Source organism: Strongylocentrotus purpuratus, unplaced genomic scaffold (genome assembly GCF_000002235.5).
Source record: "Strongylocentrotus purpuratus isolate Spur 01 unplaced genomic scaffold, Spur_5.0 spur5_contig_866, whole genome shotgun sequence".
Lineage (NCBI taxonomy): Eukaryota > Metazoa > Echinodermata > Echinoidea > Camarodonta > Strongylocentrotidae > Strongylocentrotus > Strongylocentrotus purpuratus.
Genome location: NW_022145575.1, coordinates 434762 through 462615, shown reverse-complemented (window position 1 = coordinate 462615; position 27854 = coordinate 434762). Strand labels below are relative to the sequence as shown.

Sequence of the window (27854 nt, the reverse complement as noted above, 5' to 3'; positions counted from 1 at the left end):
TTCTTTTCAAAATTACTGTCCTGTTGGAAATGAAAAATAAAACTTAAACTGAACTGAAACTGAAACTTAATTATAATAGAAGAAATAGCCGATTCAACTTTAACTTACCAGAAAGAATAGGTAGTATTGGAAATTTGTGTTATTACATTGCCATAAAACATTGGATTTTTCCCCTAATAGGCCTACTATAAAGGAAATGCAAAACTTTGCTCATTTTAAGAGGAATTAAAGAAATAGGCATACCTAACACTTCAGAGTCCGAGGAGAAAAACGAATGACATGTTATATGATTGAAATACAGATTTGTTTTTCTTCTGCCTGTTCATACTTTTTAATTTTTGTTTATACTTATGTTTTTGTACGTTATAGAAATTCAACATATTCATCATTATTTTCCTCTTCTTCCTCCTTCTCCTCCTCCCCCTCTTTTTCTTCTTCTCCTTCTTATTTTTCTCCTTGAACTTATTATCATTTCTATCAGCAGTTTAATGTTGTTATTATTATTTTCATCATTATTATCTTCAATAATTTGTTCTTTCGTAGGTTATCCTGTTCAAGCTGACTTAATTTTGATCTGTTATTATTTGATATTGTTGTTTGTTGGAAGCTTGGCTAATAAAAATCAATCAATCAATCTTATTTTGGCCCTTTCATTTCCCTCCATACTTTTTTTTTGGGGGGGAAGGGGGGGAGAGGGGGGGGGGGGGCTGGTGACCGGAATGATGGGACACGTTCATTATTTAGGCACGCCTTTCTTTCTTCAGAAATGTGAGTTTTCAATAAATATTTTCTTAAAATGTTTGGGACCATGTGGCCTACCCCACCCCCCCCCCCCGGCCTACGCTGTAGCCATGGGGTGTCCATTATGTCGCTTTCTTATTAACATTTAGTTTATTGCTTATGTAATTTTGACTTTTTCGGTATTATGAATAGCGACCCTCTCGTCGCATTATGAATAGCGACCCCCTACTCCTATTATGAATAGCAAACCTCATTTCGTATAATGAATATCGACCCTCTTCTCCTTTTATGAATAGCGACCCTCTTCTCCTATTATGAATAGCGACCCTCTTCTCCTATTATGAATAGCGAACCTCATTTCGTATTATGAATAGCGACCCTCTTCTCCTTTTATGAATAGCGAACCTCATTTCGTATTATGAATAGCGACCCTCTTCTCCTATTATGAATAGCGACCCTCTTCTCCTATTATGAATAGCGACCCTCTTCTCCTATTATGAATAGTGACCCCCTTCTCCTATTATGAATAGCGACCCTCATTTCCTATTATGAATAGCGACCCTCTTCTATTATGAATAGCGACCCTCTTCCCCTATTATGAATAGCGAACCTCATTTCGAATTATGAATAGCGACCCTCTTCTCCTATTATGAATAGCGACCCTCTTCTCCTTTTATGAATAGCGACCCTCTTCTCCTATTATGAATAGCGACCCTCTTCTCCTATTATGAATAGCGACCCTCATTTCCTATTATGAATAGCGACCCTCTTCTCCTATTATGAATAGCGACCCTCTTCTCCTATTATGAATAGCGACCCTCTTCTCCTATTATGAATAGCGACCCTCTTCTCCTATTATGAATAGCGAACCTCATTTCGTATTATGAATAGCGACCCTCTTCTCCTATTATGAATAGCGACCCTCTTCTCCTATTATGAATAGCGACCCTCTTCTCCTATTATGAATAGCGACCCTCTTCTCCTATTATGAATAGCGACCCTCTTCTCCTATTATGAATAGCGACCCTCATTTCCTATTATGAATAGCGACCCTCTTCTCCTATTATGAATAGCGACCCTCTTCTCCTATTATGAATAGCGACCCTCATTTCGTATTATGAATAGCGACCCTCTTCCCGTGTTATGAATAGCGACCCTTATATTAGTAATGAACCTTATTTCGTATTATGAATAGCGACCCTCTTCTCCTATTATGAATAGCGACCCTCTTCTCCTATTATGAATAGTGACCCCCTTCTCCTATTATGAATAGCGACCCTCATTTCCTATTATGAATAGCGACCCTCTTCTATTATGAATAGCGACCCTCTTCCCCTATTATGAATAGCGAACCTCATTTCGAATTATGAATAGCGACCCTCTTCTCCTATTATGAATAGCGACCCTCTTCTCCTTTTATGAATAGCGACCCTCTTCTCCTATTATGAATAGCGACCCTCTTCTCCTATTATGAATAGCGACCCTCATTTCCTATTATGAATAGCGACCCTCTTCTCCTATTATGAATAGCGACCCTCTTCTCCTATTATGAATAGCGACCCTCTTCTCCTATTATGAATAGCGACCCTCTTCTCCTATTATGAATAGCGAACCTCATTTCGTATTATGAATAGCGACCCTCTTCTCCTATTATGAATAGCGACCCTCTTCTCCTATTATGAATAGCGACCCTCTTCTCCTATTATGAATAGCGACCCTCTTCTCCTATTATGAATAGCGACCCTCTTCTCCTATTATGAATAGCGACCCTCATTTCCTATTATGAATAGCGACCCTCTTCTCCTATTATGAATAGCGACCCTCTTCTCCTATTATGAATAGCGACCCTCATTTCGTATTATGAATAGCGACCCTCTTCCCGTGTTATGAATAGCGACCCTTATATTAGTAATGAACCTTATTTCGTATTATGAATAGCGACCCTCTCGTCGTTTTATGAATAGCGACCCTGATTTCATATTATGAATAGCGGTCCTTATGATTAATGACACTTAATATGAATTATGAATAGCGACCCTCATCTCACGTTATGAATAGCGGTCCTTATGATTAACGAACCTTATTTCATTATGAATAGTGACCCTCTTTTGCCATTATGAATAGCGGACCCGGAAGTACGGGAATTTACACGTTATGAATAGCGGTCCTTATGAATAGCGGACCTTATGAATAGCGGTCCTTATGAATAGCGAATAGACCCCTCCTTGTTAGCTAACTTTTCTTTTTACCCTTCATAGGCTTCATTTTTTCTTCACCTGTATATTTGTATGTCCTATAATATCCAGGCCTGATAATTACCCGATTTAAATCGGTTTCCCAATTATTGTTTGTTTTCTCCGATTCCCCCCCCCCCCTATTTTCCCCCTATTTTCCAGATGTTTTCCTTATTTTCCAGATTTTTCAGATTTTCAGGGGGGGGGGTTGAGGGAAAAAAAAATTAGTGCTCACTATCACCCCTGAATAACTTTTTATGACTTGTCTTTCTTGCTCTAGTCATCCATTACTTTATGTCTAATTGGTGTTTCCATATCTTTTTCTTCTTCTTTCTAATTTGTTTTTAATCGTAAGTTTCTTGAGCATTGACTTTTATGGAAGTATATTGATTTGTTACTTTTAGTGATACTGTAAACTGAGATACGCAAATATCAATTGTGAATTTGAGACTTACTAAACCGTACACAAGAGGCTAGATATAACTTCATATCTCATTTCATTAATTGTCCCTTAAACATTCTCTTGATTTTAATTTGCGCTTGACCAATAATTCTTTACCTGTTGACAAATATATTTCTTGACATTCCAATTGAAAGGAGTTGGAATCAAATCAACTTTGCAAAATTAAAACATTTAGTTTTGTTTTGTTTTTCTGTTGCCATGTTACAAGTTATTTCATTCACCTGTTACAAATAATTATGTTCCAACAGTCAGAATGCAAACTTCATACATTTATTGTTGCTACATGTAGGTAGGACATTCTGACTACTTAAGTATAATTATTTGTAATTGTAACAAGGCTCTTAACAAAGATCTGTACATTAAATTTGATGGCTCACATAAAGTGGCCTAGGTATTGAAAGGTATCAGAATCTAATCACACATGCATAATTCAAACATTCAGGGTTTTAACAATTAATACTATTTCCAGTTTTAATCAATGGAAACGGAATTCAAGTAAAAATGTTGGGAAGTTTAAGTATTCTTTCTTTCTCATTATTTTAGGTCAAGAAGTGGAATACACTGAAAAGCATGTCAAACGTAAGTGTTCAATAAATGTAGACCTTTATAAACTATTCTTTTCATTTAGCATTTCTCATGGGTTTCATCATGAGCAATGTCTGGCTTTAATATTTAATAGATTAAGCACCTGCTGTAACACCAAATATATATATTAACAATTTTGTGGGACAAGTCTGTTTTATTATGCTTCCTTATTTCACTGTGAATCTTGGTGTACTCCATGACTTCTAACAGCACTATTCATGAATATTGTTGACAATTTTCTTTGTCCAAATGAAGCGGTTAGGGCTGTTTGAACTATTCCTATGTTTATTGGTATCTCATGTTCCATGTGGTGTAAAACATCTCTTCTTTGAAACCCTTACTTCGCTAAAAATCTGTTACCAGCATACAAATAGTTGGAAAGTTATATCAGGCGCATTATGTTTAGTATTTTATGTGGCATATGTAGTACAAATAATACATGTTTTCATTATTATGGTTACTAAACGAGGATGTTACTTGAGGATTGCTGTTTTTATCATAGGGAACCTTTCAAGAGTTAAATAAGGTTTTAATCTTCTTCTTTTTTTTACTGTGAAAGTGGGCATAAAATACTGTGTATGGGAAGAAACCTTTGAAAAATCTTTGATCCTGTTCCTGTTTCATAGTGGGGAAAAAATAAAGACTGTCTTTAAAATCAAAACACATTTTAGTTAGATTTATTCCTGTGAATGATTTCAACATTCCTAAATATATTACTCATTGCGGATGTCATCTTTTAGATCCCTTGTTGATGACCATACATTGCGAGACAAAAGAATATCACTAGCGATATTGTTTTCTATTTCAACATTGTCAGGTTGTTTTTTTTTCTTAGGGGGGGGGGGGGGGGTTCGATGAGAATTTCAGACTCTCAGTCAAATTCTTTTGTTGATGTATTTTTTTCTTTTGTTGTTGGCGTATTTAAATAGCCAACTATCTAAACCAGCATCAGGTAGCCATCTTTGCTTGGCATCCCAACCAGGAGAATAGAATGCTTGCTCTGTCACCAGGGGGCGCTATGCAAGATCTTACAATCTATGATGCCATATCACTGGTGAGCATTTTTATAACCCACTGTTGTAATTGTATCCCCTGTGATCCGTCTGTTATACGGTCAAAGGTCATATTTTGGTGGCTGTCTTTTGTGCACTCTAAATGCCACAATTCTTGATAGATTTCTTTTAAGTTTTCTGCAGAGATGCATTATACTCTAATCTATACACACATTGTTTTGGTGATGCTGCTCCTAGTCTTGACAATAGTCTGAGCCACTAGTGCCGATCTTTACGTCATTATTTTGTTTCAGGGAAGGGAGAGGGGATCTTTGTCCCTCCTTCAAACATAAGGATGACACAAAAATCAGTGCCACTGCCGGGGGATAGATTCACATTGCGTGGCAATACAAATTGCGATATTTCTAGTTTATTACAGCAACTTTTACCAGGAAGTAGAATCGGAAAAAAAGATTGAAGTGGGGGTGTAGCCATAGCAGAGAAGATACTGTTATGAATTACATTTTCCCACTGGTATTCATACTACAGTCAAACCTGCTTTAGCGATCACCTGTATGGAAAGACCACTTGTCTATAAAGACCACATTTTTAATTTCCCTTGAATATCAGTTCTCATTAAAAAACCTGTACTAAAGAAACCTGTAAATAAAACAAACTGCCTATAATGAACACTTGCCATAGTTGCCTTGAGCGGTCTTTATATACACGTTTCACTGTATATGATTTGTTTCTTCATTGTGGTTCCTCTTAGGATTGGTCTCCCCACTCTTCCTATTCTGTAGCCTCAGGGAGGCATCTGTTCTACTGTCTTCCATCCTCTGATTGCACTACAGAAGATGAGGATATATCAAGTACCATGAAGAGAAGGGCTTCTAATGGCTACGGTATGAAGGTTAGTATGAAGCTCTTTTTTTTTGCTTACCAAAGGAGATTGTGTAAAAAATGTCTAGAGAAAGATGTCGCGTGTGTACAGTGAAGGGGGAATACACACAGGATAATCATCCATAGAGTTATCTCCATTATGTTATTCTCATCGATATCCAACTCAGTGTGCTTTGCAAGCTTTAAAGGGATCCGGTAACTTTGTCTCAGATTCTGAAACAAAATTCTAGATTTAGCTCATGCTGCAATGATAATTATAAAACTTTAGGTCAGTCAGGAACCCCATGACTTTTACAAGCCGATCGCCTGTCTGATTATCAAGATATTTATGATTGGAAATCGAAATCAAATTTTGCGTTTTGCTAACGGTTTTCATAACACTACAGTCTATTGGGAAAAACGTTATGGTAAAACCGGTCACTCAAAGATTTTTTTAGGGCTTCAATATTACACCATATCAAAGACACTGATAACACGTCTCAGATTTAACATCTCATCTCAGATTTAACATTGTTAAACGATGCCTTTAATGTGAGATCTAGATTATCAACAGGAGCAGATGAAAAACACTTCTGTCGTGTAAGGAGGTCATATTGATATCATCATCATCCTCATCATTGTTGGCATCATCATTATAATCATCAACAAGATCATCATTATTGTTATAATCAACCTTAATCATCATTATCAATAAGATCACCATCATCAATATCAACATGATCACCATCATCCTCATCATCATCATCATCATCATTATCAACAAGATCATTATCATCATCATCATCATCATCATTATTGTTGTAGTCGTCATCATTATAATCCTCATCATCCTTTATCTTTATCATCCTTTATCATCATCACCATTATCACCATCATTGTGAGCATAATTATTACCATTATCATCAATGTTATAATCATCATCATCATCATCATCATCATCATCATCATCCTTTATCATTATTGTCCCCTCATCATCATCATTGTACTTGTTTATCTTACCTGTATCTTGTATTCCCTTCTGATTTTCTCTTCCAGACCGAGCCACTAAGCCAGAATGCAGCATTAGCAGGCAATGACTTGCAGGTCAACAAACTATGGCATTGGTTACACAATATCCTTTTTTAAACACTTGTAAATGAACTGGGCCGGTATTCAATTCAATACTTATGTCAATGATATGATTATGTTAAATTGTATCGCAATAGCTTAATCTGGGGGTAATTCAAGGTTGATTTCATTTCCATAGTTTCATTTGCCTTCAAGTTTTTCAATCTAGGAAAAGTCAAATTTCCAATCCCTTAATTCAGAAGGGAGTTATCAAAGGGTATTTTCTTCTGTTTACTATTGTATTCATACAATTGTGTATTTCTGGCCTGCAAAGGGAAAAACATTTTGAAGTGTTATATGTAATAACAGCAATCATTTTTTATAATTATCAATTGGTTTCAGGCATAGCCAGGCCTGTTTGACCCCTAGCTACCAATCTTGAAAAGCATGAAAATCCAGATTGAGGGATGCAGATGAGAAAATGTATGTTTTTTAGGGCTAGCTATGTAAAAATGGTTTTAAAAAGTGATGTAGATATACATATTTGTTTTAAAGCCTGTCTGCACTATTTTAACCAGGGGGGATTAGACCTCCCTGCAAGGTCACTGACAGATGGTTATCTCATCAAATCAGCTCTCGATTAACATAATAAAAAGGGCATCATGGGGGACCAACAAGTACTGATTAGGAATTGTTTGCTATATAGAGGGCGCAAGTAGCTATAAGAAGTGCAGTGGGGCTTTAACAAAGGTCTATGCTTCCATTTCCCTTAACTGACATGTGTACGAATAAAATCCTTGCAGACGATCAGCCGATCCGCATCGTCTTCAAAGTCCTCCTCGACGCCATCAGGCATGATGGACTTCTGTGGGGTGAAACAGCTGATGTGTAGGGAAGGCTCCGAGAACCAGGCAGGAGGACTGAGAAGCAAGCTAGACCCCATGGCGTGGGAGGGATTGGACGGAACGCTGGAGGCTAATATCTATAGAAGCAAAGAAAGGTCTCTACATTAGGCCTTAAGAAAAAGATGTTGTATACATTGCCCTTTAGGTGCCAAAACATGGGTTGGTCAGTCGGAAATCTTTTCTTTTTTTTTTGTTTTACTCCCTCTTTGGGCTGATATTTCTCAATTTTGAATGCTTTAATACATTTTTTTTCTGGGAACAAAGCAGGGTGGGAGGGTAGATGGTGTTGTATAGGAGAGACCCAATAGCATGGGAGGGAGTGGACGGAACGCGGGAGGCTAATATCTATAGGAGCAAAGAAAGGTCTCTACCTTGTTTCATACAGGGGGGGGGGGGGGGGGGGGCAAGTAGTAAGGTGGGGTATTTTGTGTGGGAAAGGAGAATGTTTAGATAGACTACTGGAGGTTTTTTTTTATTGGTACAAAGCAGGATGCGAGGGTTAGATGGTGTTTTAAAGAAGAACGTCTCTGCACAATTTACCTAGAAAGAGGGAGGAGTCTTCAGAGCATCAGTGTTTGAAAGCCGTTGTCTGTCCCTCCCTGGAGGGGTTTTGTTTTCCTCAATAAGATCCAAGTTGTAATTGCAATTCAATAATTTTTCCAGTAACCATTTATAGCATTGATACCGCAGAAGTATGCATTGTCCTTCTTCTTCACAAGAAACATCTTAATTTTCTCAGTCAGATTTAAAGCAGAAAAATAATGCAAGTCTGAATTGGTCATATATATGTTTTCATATTAGAAAGGACCTTTTCCATGCAATTGTTTACCAATAACCTCAACAATTAGGAGAACCACATCAATTACTATTTTGGCTATTAAAACCACTTTGAGTCACCTTGAAAGCAATGTCCCAAACGCTAAGGCTTAACATGCAATGTAAGACAGAGGGAAGAGGATGGATAGAACGGAGAGAACGATGGACATAGTTTATCAATCACAAATACAATTACTTCTCTCTATTAAATTATGAATTGTGTTTTAATATGATGTTTCTTCTATTTATGTTTTGCTTGAATTATTCAAACCACAGTGGTCTATGTACCCTGTGTTTTTTTACCATTTTTAATATTGCATTTTATGTATTTTTAAAATTTGCTCTTAAAATGTGAACAATTCAGCCATTGGGCTGCTAATCGTATTTGTATTTCAAGACCATGAATCACTCAAATATGAAAATAAATAAATATTTTTTGCTATTTCTCTGTTTGACAGGTCCCAAGCACTCAGGCTATGTGGATGGGACTTTGATAGTGATCCTAATGCCTTCAGGGATTTCACACAGAGGTAACAACCCCATTGGAATATAGACAGAATTACTATGGCCATGTTTCATGAGCTTGCCCCTTTTGTGTGTCATGGTGATTTTTAGCATCCATTGTGTACCTTTCCCTTTAAAAGCTTTGTCTCCTTAACTATACGACATGATAGCAAAAGTATGCATTTTATAAATGAAATTACACACTCAGGGAGTCTGAATAGGAACTCAAAACGGCATTACCGGTAGATGTAAGAAAAATATGTTAGATGGAGTGCAGTTTGAAACATTAAGAACTACTTCAGCATGAAACTAAAAAGTGTAACAGCACCTTTTTGTGTGTTTGAAGGGGGAGGGGTGGGGCAAATTAAAGACATGTGACCCTATGTATTCAAAACTTATGCTTACTTTAAAGCCTGTCTGTACTATTTTGGCCAGGGGAGATTAGACCTTCCTGCAAGGTCACTGGCAGGTGGTTATCTCATCAAATCAGCTCTTAATTAACATAAGAAAAAGGGGATCATGGGGGATCATGAGAACCAACAGGCACCGATTAGGCATTGTTTGCTATACAGAGGGCACAAGTAGCTACAGTGTATAAGTAGTACAGTGGGGCTTTAATACCTGGTAGCCTTTAATGTCCTTATCGACTTTCCATTTAGTTGTTTATAAAGGGAATGTCAACATTTTTCTGATGCCGTAACTAATCTTCTCCATTTAATAGAAAATACAATATTGATATCATTTGAGTGACACATAAAGTAATTTCGAATTTCTTCAGACTGCCAAAAGCCTGAGGATTGTCTGACATAGCAACAACTAATGCATGCAAGATGATTTCCACCCTGTAGAGTCTAGCTATCATGTGTAGGAGGTGACTTTACTGGCTTTTTACAAGGGGTTTCAAAAAAGAAATATCTATAGATTCTAATACATTGATAAACAGATCTATAGATCACATAAGACTTGCATCGTTTGATGGCTTACAAGTTGTGTACTGCGTGTAATAGTAAAAAGATACACTAAAGTTGCTATAATTATATAATGATAATGCATCTTGTTTACCCTGGAAAGTCTCATTAATTACTAATATTATTCTCTCCGAGGGCCTTGCAATCATAGTATTACACCGGCTTTAGCCCAGCTACAATTGAAAGGCGCTCAAGCATCCAAGGAATTTCGGCCTACCGGATATGTAAGAATACTTATTGTACTAGATTTATGCATAACTCAAAGAAATTACCAAATCTATTACAAAAAAGTAACAAAAATGTACCTTTTATGTACAATGCAATGTTTGTAGGTTAGAATCTGAGGGAAACTATGAGAGAGCAGCAGCTATTTGTGTGTTCCATCTGAAGATGAGGCAAGCCATTGATATCCTCAACAAAGGGGCTGATGCTGCTAAAGGTACGAATCAAATCCTAATCTACTGGGCGCTGTCTTATAAAGATTTAAGATTTAATCCAAACCAATCGCAAGTCTGTTATGTACATAATTACGTTTGATATCAATCGCAACTTATCAATCAAAATATAATTAGCGATCGATATCAACTCTTTTTAGGACGGGGTCCTGGTATAAATAAAATTGTATTTTGAGAGAAAATGTCAATGGGTCCTTCAGAGTAATGGGCCCTGTCTTATAAAAGGTTGATTGATGCAAATCAATCGTAAGTCCTCTAATCATTTGCAACTTTGCAGTCCCTTACATGTATCTGTTTATATGGAAATACAGTGGAGACTTGTTATAATGAGGTCCTTGGGACCAAGGAAATTACCTTGTTATATCAGGGTAAAAAAAATTTAAAAAAACAGCAATATCACCATGTTATAAGAGATACCTCATTATATCACCTGTTATAAGAAATACCTTGTTATATCACCATGTTATATGAGATACCTCGTTATATCACCATGTTATAAGAGATACCTCGTTATATCACCATGTTATAAGAGATACCTCGTTATATCACCATGTTATATGAGATACCTTGTTATATCACCATGTTATAAGAGATACCTTGTTATATCAGAGCTCTTTATAATGAGGTTCCACTGTAGTTACGTTTGATGTCAATTTAATTTTTACTTACTTTATGCCTCAATCCAAAGCAACTTATAGTCAAGGGTTGTGCTTCCTTGAGTTGTACATTAGAAAGGTTTTTTCTTTATCTCATGTAATAAAGAAATATTTTATCATTGTTTTCTTAATGATACCAAAACTGGTGATATAAAAGTACTCTTATAAGGATTTTTCTTTGTCTATACAAAATGGTTGTTATTCACTTCGCCTTTTTGTTTTATCTGTGAAGATAACTACATACAATTACATTTTTGTTTACCTTCTCATTTCTAAAGAGGTATTCCTCCATTGTAATGTGCTTTACCCTTTCTAAACCTCCCCCTATTTGACATCATGTGGTAAAGATGGCAAGCATGACCTGCATCCCGTTGCCATGGCGCTATCGGGATTTACTCCAGACAAGGACACCCTCTGGTGTTCAATGTGCAGCGCTCTGTGTCGTCAGCTTCGCAATCCATACCTCAGAGCAATGTTTGGCTTCCTTACAACGAGCGATGATAAATACGAGGCTGTCGTTGTAAGTATGAAAGCAGAATGCATTTTGTATGTCATAACATCAATGTAGATTGGACCAGTCCAGTTTTTATTGTTGCAGATGTAATCATCTGATAGTCAAGATTATGGCAGTTTCATGCCACAAAATGATTGAATTTCAACAGTGAATATGTTTCCATTCAAATGTTTCTTGCTGCAAAATACTATTTGCTGAAGGTCTGTTTGCCAAAGTAAATGGTTTTAAAGTAGTCATTTAAATAACTTTAATTTCCTTTCATTTATTTATTTCCAGGTCAAGACAAAAACAATATTATATAATCTTGAAAATACAAACATATATAATAAGATATCTGAAGTGTGAGGATCATGAAAAGCACATAAATGGCTTGTTAAAAATTATCCTCACAAAATAACAATAACTTTGGTACATAATTTGCATAAAATCAATATTACCAAAAAAGGGGAAAGATAAAGAAAGTAGAGAAAAGAAGAGGGACCATTTTATGAACATTGACTTTATAAGTCATTAGAATTTACCAAAAAGAAGTGTGTGTGTGTGTGTGTATAATTGGGTTTTTACAGACGTGTATCAATCAGATATGATTATTTACGTCTGGGGACCGACCTTTAAACGTCCCCATCCGAAAGACGTGACTCAGTTTCGAACCAGAGTCTTCAGCTGAATCAGTTTGTAACTTTCATTGTTAGCTGGATTACAGGAGCACGCTACAACGCCCATTCCTTATATAGTCTTTTAACTAGGTTGATTGGCTTACTATTCTTAATCGATTTAGGAAGATTATTCCTAAATCTTAATCCTGCACCTTTATCAGTCTCACTCTTTGGTTTTACAGTAATCATTTGAGAAATCTTGCACCCTTTATCAGTTTCCAATACCGATTTTCATTCTTATTCTTATGGTCTTATTACAGAGAGAATTGGAGATCAGCATTGAGGATCGTGTGGCCTTTGCTTGTATCTTCCTGAACGATGCCCAGCTGGTGACCTTTGTACAGGAGCTGACCTTGCAGGTCGTAACCGATGGTAACCTTGCTGGTGTTCTCCTTACTGGACTCACCAAGGATGGTGTGGAGCTCTTGCAGTCATATGTTGACAGGGTAAGACAGCTGTTGATGGACATTGACAAACAACTGTGCATTTGTGGAGCTACATGTATGGTCATATTTGTACATGCATATCGAGGGGTCAGTGACACAAAGACGTAACTCCAGTTTGGCCATTTTGAGAAAAAGTGGTTTATGTGTCGCTGAGCACTAGGGCCTTAAGGACTTAAGTCTATGTTTCACTAGCCATTGACTTCAATTGGGGTGTTCGGTGGAGTCAAGTCTTTGTGTTTTCTGGAAAGCCCACATTTTTCTGAACATTTTGATATCAAATACTCATTTTGGCAAAATATGGAGTTACGTCTTTGTGTCACTGAACCCTCAATATATACAATATCATTCTATGCCAATGGAATCTATATCACTATGATGTGCTTAGTGTTAATATTACAAGGAACCTCACCCTAGAGAATAAGTGGGTTCGCAGAAGTATGAGATTCTATTGGTGTACAATATTCCTAACAAAAATGTACAGAGATTTATAAATGTAGATATTCTTGGCATGATGTAATGCCGTTTAGTATGACATGGGCTCAGCCATTTTCTTGATAATGTGACGTACCAAGCGAACTTGTACAGGTATCATGCACCAAGCTCTACTTGGAGAGACTTTTTAATTCAGTAATAAAACCTTTACTTTTCAATCAAGGGAAAATCATAGGTGAGAAGACACAAATTATATTTGGTGAAAAATATATTCTTTGGGTGAGATTTCCCTCAAAATTGATAGGTTTTGTGGCTGTTTCATGCTTATCACCCGGTATTTGATCACAGGTCTGCAATTATCTTAGTATTGCTGATGTCTCCTAATGTCTTTTTTTTATTTTTTTATTCGGTCAAAACTTCTCATACATGATACAAATTAAAATGAAACACATGTATTTCAAATACATAATTATCATAATACAAAATAATGGCAAATATAATACGAGTAGAAACCGAAAATGATGGATAAAAAAACAAAACAAAGACAAAAACAACATAAACAGGTCACTATATCATCCTAATTCTAGCACATTCCATTTTTTGCCAAATCTATGCATGGATCCATCTTTATAACAAATATATTTTCTGTAAGGTATGTTTGGTTTAATTTAATAAGAAATAAATTAAAAGAAGGGAGTACAAGTATCTCAAGAGGTCTCCTAATGTCTTGATGATACTGCTCTTTTGCTCGTATTTGACTTGATCCATGACGTTATTATTTGTACCGTTCAGACTGCCGATGTACAGACAGCAAGTCTTGTAGCAGTGCAGGCTCTACCACCAGAGCTCTACAGGGAAGAGTTTGTGCAGCACTGGATAGAAAGCTATCGACAACTCTTAGATACGTGGAGACTATGGCATGAAAGGTTAGCGTTTAACTGCTCACATATTCAAAGCTAATGTGTATTAAAAGAGCAATTTGTGCATGCAGTCTATTGCACTGACTTCACTTTTAAAAAAATTGCAGAATTTATCACATTCATGTTCCCCAAATCTCTGGTAAAGGGGTACTTTTCACGCAACAAAGTCTGGCTCGTAATACCGGTACACAAAAAATTGGCTCGTATTGACTTTACACACCAGACTTAGGGGGGTGCTTTCAAAGGGAGGGAACATGCATACGCATACCCTAAATAACACTGAGTGGGGGGGGCGGGACTGGCATTAAGATAGAAGGTATAATTTTATTTCCAGAAAAAATTAGGAAACAAGATGATCATAACTCCAGAGACTAGATGGTCATAGTGCAGGATTATGTCACGTATCCCCTCCCCAGGCACAGGTGATGCCGAATACAGAATTATGATAGTTCGAGGAGCAACAAATCAGTTTGATTGAAGGTGTGTGTGTGTGTAATTGGGTTTTTTGATACAGAGGTGTCTCAATTAGGTATGATAACCTACATCCCGGGACAGACCTTTACCGTCACCATCCGAAAGACGTGACTCATTCTCGAATCGGGGTCCGCCTGAGTTGGCTTGTAGGCGAAGACAGAGAGCTGACCGTACCGCTAGACCAACTCACATCTCTTGATTGCTTGATTCACGAGTCTAGGGACTGCTGAGACGATCAGATGTCAACAGTTATTTAATAATAACCTAAATCGATCATTGTTTGCAATTGCACAATATACAGTGCGTCCCAAAAAAAATGAATTATCAATGTTTTATCATAACTTAAAATTGATAAATGATACATGATTGTAAAGCTTAGATCCTCCTCTTTCATTTGATGCAGCCCATATGATGCATATTTCACGCATGAGTGATTAAAAACAATTTAAAGAGAGGGTAACAAAAAGTCATTTGGCGAGTGGTATCTGAATTTCAACGAGAAAATCACATTTCTAGAAAGTTCATTTTCTGCCCTTTCATACGACTCCTCAATCAGAAAAAATGAGCCAGGAATAACATGTTTAAAAGTAATGCTTGCATTTCCATAATTTGATTAAACGAATTTGTTTTCATGCACTGGCTGCCTGCCATAAACAAACAGTTGGCAAAAGATTTAACTCCGTTTCGTTGACGATCAGCCATGCACAAAGAAGACGAAAGACTTGATGCATTGCAATTCAGATACCACCCGCGAAACGACTTGTTGTCACTTCTGTCAGTCCTAACCTTGATTTTGTTGATATTTTCTCTTCAGGGCCAAGTTTGATTTGCTATACCAGGCTCATGCTAAAGAGAAAGTGTCCAAACAAATCTACGTCAGCTGTCACTTCTGCCAGAGTCCTATCTCACCTAGCGAGCTAGCTAAGGGAGGTAAGGCTGGCTACATGGGAGGCTACGCAAGAGGATTTCAGCAGAGAAGGGTAATTATTGCAATCATCATAATTTATAGAGGTGTCGTGGTCGAGTGGATACGTGGCCGAACCGTCGATCACAAGGTCCTCGGTTCAAGTCCCGCTGCGTCCTTTGGCAAGACATTGATCTACATTTGCCACACTCAACCCAGGTGATGTAAATGGGTACCTGGCAGGATTAATTCCTTGAAATGCTGGAGCGCTGTAATGACAGCTAGGCTAAAGCCGGGGTAATATTATATGCGCCTCGGAATAGAATTTCTAGATAGATGGCGCTATAGAAATGCCTATTATTATTATAATTATTATTATAGTCAATTTCATTTTTTCTGAGATACAAAGCCATGATTTCTTGTATTAACCAAGCTTTTAAAACTAAGCGGGTTCCGTGATAAGGTGCTCGGGTGTTCAAAATATTCCTTTCTATTTCATACCCATGAACTTCACCTGGGTGGAGAGTGGCAGATGTAGATTAATATCCTGCTATAAAGCACTGGTTATGTAACATGTACATGTAGTCCAAATTACATGTACACCTTAGCCCCTAATACTGTCTGCCATTCTGTGTTGATGCATGCCATTTTTTTTATTGAAGGGGACCGAGTTTTTAAGCCAATAGGCCTTCATTTTTTATGTGCAGAAGGTCGCTGACACCAGACTTGGTGGAAATACCATTAATGCGTGCACAAATCTCGCACACAGCAAACCTGTAGTCCCATCAAGAAATGCCCCCTTGTCTCTCAAAGAGTCTTTGGATGATGCAAATGTCAGATAATGACTTGGGAAATGACAGAGCATTACAGAGCATGTTGGTCATAAAACTGAAGGCTAAATCCTGGTGATTGACAACACCTGTTATTGGGTAAACACTCGACGGTGTCAAATTTCCCATGAGAGTCCACTTCTATAGCTTGAATAATTAGCTGAATAATTAATTTGACATGTCTCGTTCTTTATCCCATTGTGATTTAAAATGCATGCAGGATGTGCATATTCACTAATGCACAAGCAAACATCAAATATATGAATAACATTGAAATTGAAAATGAGGAGCCATCTTAATTCTGAATAGATATGTATTTTGTAAAATCATTTACCCAAGATAAATATCCATTGATATTTATCCGAACTCTAAGGAATAATACCAATATTTGAGGGTTCAGTGACACAAAGACGTAACTCCATATTTTGCCAAAATTTGTATTTGATATCGAAATGTTCTAATAAATGTGGGCATTCCCGGAAACACAAAGACTTAGATTTACTCCACCAAACATCCCCATTGAAGTCAATGGCTAGTGAAACATAGACTTAACTCCTTAAGGCCCAAGTGGACCTCTATCTCTAAACCACTTTTCTCAAAATGGCCAAAATAGAGTTATGTCTTTGTGTCACTGACCCCTCGTATTCGTGTGTGCCTATTTTTTTCAGTCGAATACTTGTTACAAGTGCAGGAAGGCGCTGCCTCGCTGTGCTCTATGCTTGATGCACATGGGTACCAGGTCTGGCGAGTCCAAACTCAGTCCACAACAGAGGAGTTACAAACCTTCCAGCAAGCAAGCAGGTAGCTATATACAGCTTACATACAATCAGATTGAATCTTTGAAAAGCCATTTCTCGTGGCTCAGTTTGTATAGTGAATTAGTACATCAATTGTCACATAGCTGCCAACCATTCCCATTTTGGAGGAATAATTCCTATTTTTGTTTTGGTCTTCTAGCTACTGTTTTGTACCGTAGATTCCTCTAGTTTTTTGAAATATTCTGTGTGAAAAGTATACAAAATAGACTGTATTCCTATTTTTGCCTTGGGAGATTCCTACTCTTTGCTGTGAAAGATTGGCAGGTACGTTGTTAATGAGATGTTTATCCCTTGTATATTCACTTGCTACATTCACTTGCAGATAGAGGTTTTGAGACTAAAAGCTCATATTATAGATGATGATGATAATCGTTTTACCCGACTGCTGAGAAAGCATGTGTATGCATGTACGTAAGCAACCAGCGGACAGACAGCTTTTAAGTCCTCTCCGAGGGACTTGGTAATGGGGATTAATGCCTTACCAAAGGGCACGAGCATATTGACTTGGTTTCGAGCCCCAGACCTCACGGTTAAGAGACAACCTGTACTAGCACTGAGCATTCGCCCCTCCCTATAGCTGCAGCTTACAGTCAGATTTAATCTTTGAAAAGCCCTTTCTCATGGCTAAGTTTATATATACAGAATTACACATGTCCTAAAAGTGATATATCCATCGTCCCCCCCTCCCCCTCCCCCTTCGGATAAGACGTTAAATGGAGGCCCTGTGTAGAGGAGATTCACCATCTTTGCACGTTATGAACCCACTGCACTATTCGTATAAGATTAGGGTTGTGGGTTTGATCCCTGACACGGCACTAATATTTTTTGGCAACGCATTAATCTACATTTGCCACTCCATAGCAAGGAGAGAAATGGGGACCTAGTAGGATGACAAAAGCCTTTGTGTTAGTAATTGCCATATGCCCTCATGGTGACCATATGGTAGGAATACTCCCCAGGAAGAGGAGATGGTGCACATTGTGCTTGAATTAATCCAGTGACTGGGGTATCTATAAAGCACTTAGACTAGAAACGGTATTTCGTTTTTAAGCACTATATAAATCCAGATTTTGAATATTAATATTATTATTAATATTTCTGTAAACTGCATTTACCCTTCTAGTGCCCTTGTTTTTGTAATCTTAGCTTCAGTACAACCTATGATGAGACAGACTGATTTTGGAGAATGGTTTTCATGGTGTCAGAGCTGTAGACATGGAGGTCACGCTGATCATCTCACAGAATGGTTCCGGTATGCTCACAATACAAACTTCTTTTAAGTGCAACAAAGTACCATGTAAATGTATATTGACTGAAACAGTTTCTCATAATATTAAAGTTTGTAGAACATTATAATTATGGGACTGTGTTTGTACAATTATATAATAGTACTGGACAGACTAAAGCATAATAATAATAATTAAATAATAATTAAGATGTACTCTACTGCGCTGTAATGAAAAAAAACTTTCTAACAGTCCTATTCTACGGACACACAATAAAAATAAATGTTAAAGAGCTCCTGAAAACAAGTGCTTCTTCAACAAAAATTTGAAGACAGCAATAGATGAGGCTTTTCTTACGCAATGATGATCATCTTGCTTGCCTTTTTCCACTTGTTTACTGTAAACTCACAATTCTGCAACGAGAGAAGAAACGACCCTTCTCGTGCTCTACACTGACAGATGTATCAAAATTGAATATTTCATGATACAAGATTTCATCATGGTTCTTCTTTCTTTTCTTCATCTTGATATTAACTGTGATCCATGATATCAAACATCACAACTCATAAGCCTGCTAAAATTTTAAGAAGAAACAAAAGCTTTTTTTAGTTTTAGAGTATTAGATGCAACATTTACCAGAAGCCTGTTGCTCTATTTGGGGCTATTATGTCACAGGTACTTTTAAAGTTGTATCAAACATGCATTGGTTGATATTGATAGTCACTCTTTACATGTTATTTATTTCTATGCAGGACCCACAGTGAGTGCCCAGTCACATCTTGTATGTGTCGATGTATGCTTCTAGACTCCGTAGCAGCCGTCTCACCTTCAACAGAGATTTCAGTCAAGTGACACATCACATGATTTCATTATCATACTTAGGCCACCTTCCAGAGACCTCTTGGTCATGTGACTCACTTGTATCACCTGATTTGAGGTTTGGTACACCTTCCACAAAGCTGTTAGTCATGTGATCTATCACAAGGTTTGGCTATGCAGTCAGATAACAATAACAATGATAATGTTTACCGAGGGATGCCTCATCAGCTTCAATGCTGTTCTTCTTCTTCTTCTTTGGGTAAAGTCTACCTCCTTCACAGTTGAAGATTCTTGCAGACTGATGAGTGTGTGTGTGTGCTTACGAGAGCCAGGTGCATGGTGCAATGCTATTCACATGGTGCAAGTAAAAAGTTCCAGGACTTAGTAGCGGCCTCCTGAGGGCTCTGCAATTATTATTACTACAGCAAGTGACAGGTATCCATTTACACCTGGGTCTAGAGTGGCAAACGCGGATTAACGTCTACTCTTGCTGAAGGACGCTAATGCTGGGCTGAGATTCAAACCCTCAAGCCTTGGATTGAGAGTCAAGTGAAAGAACCACTATACCACTATATAACACCTCCACTGTAAATCTGCTTATATAGCGAGTTAGCAACCACTTTCATGTATATAGAAAGACCACTTTCCTATAAAGATGAGACTAGGCGTTTTGGCGTGCGCCTGTAATCCAGCTAACAGTGGAGGTTACAAACCGATTCAGGCGAGGATGCAGGTCCGAAACTGAGTCACGTCTATCGGATGGTGACGTTTAAAGGTCGGTCCCCAGACGTAAATAATCATATCTGATTGATACACGTCTGTCAAAACCCAATACACACACTCACAATTGTTTGTTTCCCTTTGACAGTGTTTCTCTTTAAAACACGTATTGAACAGGTTATCACGATTCATTTCCAGAGATCAGCTGTTGGTCATGTGACCTTTCACATGATCTAGACAATCGTCACAGGTTTTATCAACCAAAGTGATTTGAATGAAAATTTCATGAATATAGTGTTTGATCCCATTTCAAATTGCTTTTCACAAAGCTCTTGCCAATTCCTCCACTTTACACCACAAAACTTGTTCACCCTGTATATTTTTATTTTCAAAGATATGCACAAAGAAAAAAAATGGAATCCAAAATTATGCACATTTTGAAAATTAAGTATTAATAACCACATTCAACCCTGTCTCTTATTTGTTGCAGTACATCAGTGTCCAAAGTTTCTGTGCTGTACATACACATAGCTACAGTGCACAGTCCTTAGGACCAAGGAAATTACCTTGTTATATCGGGAATCTTTATATCAGGGTAAAAGCAAAAGAATATAAAGAGCATGGACCAGCAAAAAACGTCTTGTTATAACAGATACCCTGTTTAATATCAGACCTCTTTATACTGAGTTTCCACTGTATTACATTTGTATATACATTATTATCTTTATTATTTAGTATTATCTTTAAATTTTCCAAAAAGTTCTGTGTGATTTTCTCTGAATATGGATTTGTTCTGCAGTCAGAAATTGGTTGGTAAAAAAAGCCAGCAACAATTTCTTGATTCACCTTTCAGAGAGCTTGACGTCATGTGACCTTTCATGGCCTCGTTGCAAAAAACTTACCATTGATGGTAACTTTGCCATCAATGGCAACTACCATGGTAACAGGGCTCAACAGCCAATCAAAATCAAGGTGGTTTCCATGGTAGTTACTATTGATGGCAAAGTTACTATCAATGGTAAGTTTTGTGCAACGAGCCCATATTTTTTTCATCTGTTGAGCAGCTAAAATGATATTGGTCATAGCTGCAGTAATTGCATGTATGTTCAGTTTATATCCACAATGGGCCATATTCATATGATGATAACATTCACGTCTCAGACTGTCATGCAGTTTAATATTGTCGTCTTATTAAAGTATGATGTACATGTATCCCTGGACCAAGAACATTTTATTACCAAGCAAAACACCCTTAATACAGTGGATTCACAATCCCCAGCACCATCTAGTGACACCAGTGAAAAGGCGATTTCACGTGATTCATTTTGGGAAAAAGTTGACAAAAACATTCAGCTGTGGCATTCGCTAGGAGATAAGGGTTTTAATCAGAATTTGTGGCTTGCCGGTAGGGTTGCTGTTAATTGTGAATCTACCCTATAGGCCATTTTCGTAATGTAACCAAAATTTAATGCATAAGTCTTTGTGAAGTGCCTCAATACATATTTGTTCATTCACCTGATAAGAATAATAGTATTTCAATAGACAGAATCCAAACCTCATACATTAATTGTTGCCAGGTAGAACACAAATTATGGCTTGACCTACCTATAGCAACACTTAATATACGCAGTTTGCATTCTGACTATTAAAATACTATTATTCTTCTCAGATGAATTAAATAATTTTTATTGAGGCGCTTCACAAAGACTTAGGCATCAAATTTTGTTACATTACGAAAATGGCCTATTGAGGACAATTCCTTCAAGTACATTGCATGTTCACATTCTTTTCGTTGAATTTAAGCGATCAAAATATATTTCATGGAAGTAGAAGAAATGTGAGGGGTAGCTGAGTGCATTTTGCAGCATTGTGAATAAGCCCAGCGTGGATTACATGTACATTTATTGGATTGTTTAGAATCCTAATATCACAGCTATTAACATCATAAGGAAAAAAAGTACAGAAATTCACAAAGGTTTATAGTTACCCTGTCGAAGAAGAAAGAACTTGTGTTTACAAATTTATAAAGCACCAGTACAGCTGACTAACATATTTTACTCCTGGATTGTTTAGATCTAGGCATGTTATAATGGTTGCACCATGTGAGAGAGGGGGAGGGAGAGGACTGCCGGTAATCTATCATTTTTGAGAGTGTGTGTAGGTCTAAAGAGAACTATAGCACTGGTTCAGGACTACACACACTCTCAAGAAAGAAAGATTACAGACAGTCCTTTTTAGGACTCCCCAATCGTCCCCCTTCCCCCCCCCCCTTCCACCCCCCCCCCCTTTCTCACATGGTGCAACCGTAAGCCTACTGTATATCTACATCACCATGCAAGCCGATAGTTTAATATCAGCAGCATCATGTTATTTCTTGCTTTTGTTTTATTTTCAAAATATAATAATCTATTTGAATGTTTATAAACATGTCAAACCAATAGAGTTATATTTTTTTAGGGATTATACACAATAACAACTTGTTGTGTCTTCTATGATTCTATTATAAGTTACACAAGGCAATGGGTGATCTAGTCCAGGTTTGTATATTAGTCATGAATTTTTCGTTCTTTGGCAAGGTTTTAATTACTGCCTTTCCAAACACACACAAGAGAAAGTAGAGACCAGGGGGGCGTTTCACAAAACTTGTCATCAGTGACAAATGACAGTTTTTAAAGCTACTGAAATCCTTGCTACTGATTGGTTATCTGTGTATTTGTCACTGATTTTTGTCATTTGTCATTGAAAAAGGCTTTGTGAAATGCCCCCCTAGAGGGTGTTTCACAAAGCCTTTCTTCAATACCAAATATCAGTGACAAATCTGCTAATAACCAATCAGAAGCAAGGACTTTAGTAGTTAAACTGTCATAATTGTCACTGGTGACAAGTTTTGTGAAACACGGCCCAGAATAGGATGCATGAATGCTGTTGTGAATGACTTCCCCCGTGTCTGAAATCGCCATTGCACCAAGATTGGCAGAATATATCTGTTCCATCTTCTTAACTTGATGCTGTACACTTGTGTTGCCTTGCTCATATTATCATCACCAAGATGACATCGTCTGTTTGGAGCCAGAAGGGCGTGTTAAATCAAATGCTGTAACACAGAGTTAATGCCCTTCTGCTTGGCTCTGAATAGTCAATATGCTTTATTGGTATCTGTGTGTATTAAATCATTCTGAAATAGGTACCACTGCACAAATGTGCCATAAAAAGTTATTGTTATACATTGTCGGGCTATTAAAAGTATTGCAGAAGTTATTTCCCTTTTATTATTAAATCGAGATATTGACCTGAATCTGGTCTTTTTTATGAAAGCCTCCTCTTAAACTGTGTTTATCAATGAAAATATTATCTGCCTATTAATCAAGTTAAACGATAAATGAGAGCTAAATTTTTGACATTTGTTTTCCAGAAGTAATAAAAACCGATTTATGCATTTATTTTATTAATGCGAGAACTTGTAACTTAAGGACTCTGCTGTATTGGAAAAATTAAAATATATGGTAATGGAAATAGATATTATTTCTTATAATGAAAACTGTGTCGTGTGTAGTTCTGTGAAATGATTGAATGGCAGAGATGTAAAGAAGAAGGCCGGGAAGCAGAACAATGACAGAAATGGAATGCTGAAAAGTTTGAGCCAAATCAGATTTAAAAAATTAATGAGTAAGGTATGAAATTTTGAAGATGTAATCAAGTGAACAAGTTGACATCCATGTGTCTTTGGATATTTTCTCTCTAGTACAGACAATTTCATGAAAAATTCCATTTTCTTTGTTGTTGAAGGTATAAAATTGTTTTATACAGGGGTTATGTAAAAACATGTGCTATGATTATTTGTATATCTAGGGTGCATTTATGATTAAACATGTTCATCACCATCATCCTCATCAGGATCACCATTATCACCAACAAATTACTATCATCAAAATCCACCATCATCATCACTATCACCATCACCACCATCATTATTATCTTCTTTTTCTTCTTCTCCATCATCATCATCATGTTCAGCATTATAACATTAGTAATAATAGTCATCATCATCACTGCCGTCCCCATAATCATCTTTTCAATAATCATAATCATCACCATCATCATCATATCACTACCACCATCATAATCACCATCATAATGACCAATATAATGATAGTAATCATCATCACCAGCATCACAATCACCGTCACCAGCATATTCTTCTTCATCTTCTTCTTCTTTTCTTCTTCATCACCAGCATCACTATGATGACCAATATAATGATAATAACCATCGCCATCATCATCACCAGCATCACCACCATCTTCTTCTTCTTCTCCTTCTTCTTCTCCTTCTTCTCCTTCTTTTCTTCTTCTTCTCCTTCTTTTCTTCTTCTTATTCTCCTTCTAACCACCCGACTACTAGTAGTAGTACTGTTTGGAGAAGCAATGACTTATAATGCAGATCTGTTATACAGATGGGCTTTTTTAAATAACAATATATTGGCAATGCTATGGCTATTCTTCTTTCTTTTCTTCTTCCTCTTCATCTTTCTCTTCCTCTTCATCTTTCTCTTCTTCCTCTTCTTCTTTCTTCTCATCTTCCTCTTCTTTCTCTTCCTCGTCTTCCTCCTCATCTTCCTCTTCTTTCTCTTCCTCTTCTTTCTCTCCTCTTCTTTCTCTTCCCTCCTTCTTCCTCTACCTCTTCCTCCTCATCTTCTTTTTCTTTCTCTTCCTTTTCCTCTTCTTTCTCTTCCTCTTCCTCCTTCTTCTTCCTCTTCTTCTTCCTCTTCTTCTTCCTCTTCCTCTTCGTCTTCCTCTTCGTCTTCCTCTTCTTTCTCTTCCTCTTTCACCTTCTCTTTCTTCTTCCTCTTCTTCCTCTTCCTCATCATCTTCCTCCTCATCTTTCTCTTCCTTTTCCTCTTCTTTCTCTTCCTCTTCCTCCTTCTTTTTCCTCTTCATCTTCTTCCTCTTCCTTTTCCTTTTCCTCTTCTTCTTCCTCCTTATCTTCCTCTTCCACCTTCTTCTTCCTCTTCTTCTTCTTCCTCTTCCTCTTTCTCCTCATCTTCCTCTTCCTCTTCTTTCTTTTCCTTTTCCTCTTCTTTCTCTTGGCTCTTCCTATTCTTTCTTTTCCTCTTCCTCCTCTTTCTTCTTTTTCTTCTTCCTCCTTCTTTTTCTTCCTCCTCCTTTTTCCTCCTCCTCCTCTTCCTCCTCCTCCTCCTCCTTCTTCTTCTACGTCCTCCTCCTTTTTCCTCCTCCTCCTCCCCCTTCTTCTTCTTCTTCATCCTTCTCCTCCTCCTCCTCCTTCTTCATCCTCCTTCTTTGATGGATACGAGAGATTTTCAGATGAAATATGAACCATATAAAGGAAATGAGATAATTTTTGATAACAAAATAATACGAGTAGAGGGAAATGCATATCTTACAAAAACGTATTCGATAAAAATATACATATAATAAAACATTTATTAGACATATTTCCAACAGCTGGAATTGAATTTAATTGAATTTAGAATAATACAGACAATTTATGAAACAATTCCAGTCAGCTGGAAAAGAAATATGAGAAAAGACAGGGATACGGTTCATGATGTACACGGAATTGCGTTTGTACTGGAAAAAATATGATATCTATAAATGATATTGTATTAAAAAAATCTGCACAGAATTTCTTGAACCGAAATCGGTAACGCCAAATATTTTCGAAAGAATAAAAGATAAACATGTTTTTTCTAATAAAGACGTGAAACGTTTTTAAGAGACCAAGACAAAGTACATTAAATAGCCGATTAAGGGAGTTCCGATTTAAACTACTGCATGGAATTATTTACACATAATCATTTGTATCGATTTGGAATTGCCCAAACTAATCTGTGTTGCTTTTGAAAAAAGGAAGAGGAGACATATCGTCATTTTTTCTGAAAAATGAAATAGTTCGTTTGATATGGAGCGGCTGTAATAATATATTAAGCAAATAATTACCGTTGGTGAAGGTGAAGGGACAAACTTTCACTTCCGAGGCGATCTGAGTGTAGCTATCTTTCAGAAGCGAAGCTGAGGAAAGATAGCGTATACATTCTGATCGACGAGGAAGTTTGCCATCGTCTGAAACCAAAAGGTGATTATTTGCTTTATATTCCACATCTAAAACAATTTAACTACAAAAGAGAAGGATGTGTATGCATCTACATAAAAGATACCTAGGCCCAAATTCATACCCAAAAAGTATAAGTTTAACCAAACCACTTGAGGGTACGGTGTGCGTATGTGTTTTCTTTAATTGCGCTCATTGGTAATGCGCGCTTAATTACGCCTGTTTTAGTGCGCTTTTAGATAATCTTCAGTGAAAGTGCGTTGCCCTGTGTAGATAGTAGGCCTACCTCTATCTTCAGTGAAAGTGCGTTGCACTGTGTAGATAGTAGCACTATCTACACAGTGTAACAAACTTTTTGCTCAGCCTCCCATCATTAATGGGCGAACTATCTTTCATCACGTGATTTACTTTTGACCAATCTTAGAGCAAGATTCTTAGTATGTGGAATATTATTGGCTTTATATATCCAATTTACCTAATCTAAATTGGGAGGACATATTTTTTGGAATTACATTAATTGATCAAGGAAAGGAGCAATTGGTAAATCACTTTTTAATTCTGGTAAATATTTGATTTTCATGGGAAGAGAACGGATTTCACCTATATAACCATGTACAAAAAATTTTTTTTTCAAAGAATGTGAATTGGAGGGGAAAAAATTAGCATTGATGAGAAGAAAAAAATTTCCCCTACATCTCAGAAAATGGGAAAACTGAGGTGGAACAAAGTCAAGTGAGTCATTTCGACACAATTGTAAAGAAACCTTTACCAGAATGCATTCCCTATCCAGGAGGGGAGGGGGGAAAGAAATGAGGAAGGGGGGGTGGATAAGTCCATGGGGAAGGGTTTGGGATAGATCGTGTTTTGATAAAAGAAAACTAAAAATTTCAATTCTGTATAAAAATATGTTGAAAATATGAAACTCATTATTTTTATATATTCTTTTTTAAACTATATTCAGTCTTTTTCTGAAGAAAAAACCCCATTGTTTGTAGTTTTGTGGTTGAATTAACTGTGTAGTGCGGTGATATATTTCTATTATGTGATTGTGATATATTTTCGACCTTATATATATAGGCCTACATTGTGAAATAATGAACAAGGAATTGTATTGTATATATTTTTGTTTATCAAATGGTAACAAAGCTTTGTAATAATTATGTTGCAGTTTTGTATAAACTATTGAAAAAGAATTTTTTTTGAGAAATAAAATCAATGAATACAAAAAAGAATAATAAATATAATGAAATAAAGAAGGGGTAATTTTTTCCGCCGACTCAGAAAAAAAATACAGAAAAATGGTTGTCATTCGATATAGATTACATATTTATTTTAAGCCGATTTTTTAGTTGTATAAGGTCCAGGAGACATTTCACCTCGAGCTACATATCCGGCGAACCGTATAGCTAATTACAGTCTATCGCCACCCGAGCTTGTTGCCACACTGCCACTGAATCGGATCACCTGACGCACACACACGGCAAATTGGTGCAGACGACGTAAGACCCGCAGCAGCTCGCAGAACACAACACAGAAATCAGAATTATAATTTTGGGCAGAATTGGATATTGTATATAAATGCACCGAGTATTATTTTGTCGATAAGCAAGGCCGTGAACAGTCGCTCCGCCACTGGAACTTGTTGTAATGTTACAACCTGCACCTGCCACTATTGTTTGGTGAGTATAGACTATATTTATACAAATTGCATACCATTTCAAGTTTCGGGGGTCGGTGTAATATAACTACCAACTCCG

General features: G+C 37.0%; 1 protein-coding gene across 1 annotated transcript in view; it reads left to right on the top strand.

Moving 5' to 3' along the window:
• LOC584030 (GATOR complex protein MIOS) overlaps positions 1-19491 on the top strand; it is a 42600-nt gene extending 23109 nt beyond the window's left edge. The window contains exons 10-23 of the mRNA XM_030974181.1: positions 3982-4017; positions 4953-5077; positions 5788-5928; positions 6954-7029; positions 7752-7965; positions 9145-9216; positions 10491-10597; positions 11617-11789; positions 12700-12885; positions 14110-14243; positions 15526-15691; positions 17114-17246; positions 18410-18515; positions 19242-19491. Of these exons, the coding sequence (XP_030830041.1) occupies positions 3982-4017; positions 4953-5077; positions 5788-5928; positions 6954-7029; positions 7752-7965; positions 9145-9216; positions 10491-10597; positions 11617-11789; positions 12700-12885; positions 14110-14243; positions 15526-15691; positions 17114-17246; positions 18410-18515; positions 19242-19341 (1769 nt within the window). The 3' untranslated portion in view covers positions 19342-19491. The remainder of the gene's footprint in view (positions 1-3981; positions 4018-4952; positions 5078-5787; positions 5929-6953; positions 7030-7751; positions 7966-9144; positions 9217-10490; positions 10598-11616; positions 11790-12699; positions 12886-14109; positions 14244-15525; positions 15692-17113; positions 17247-18409; positions 18516-19241) is intronic.
• Positions 19492-27854: the final 8363 nt, after the last annotated feature.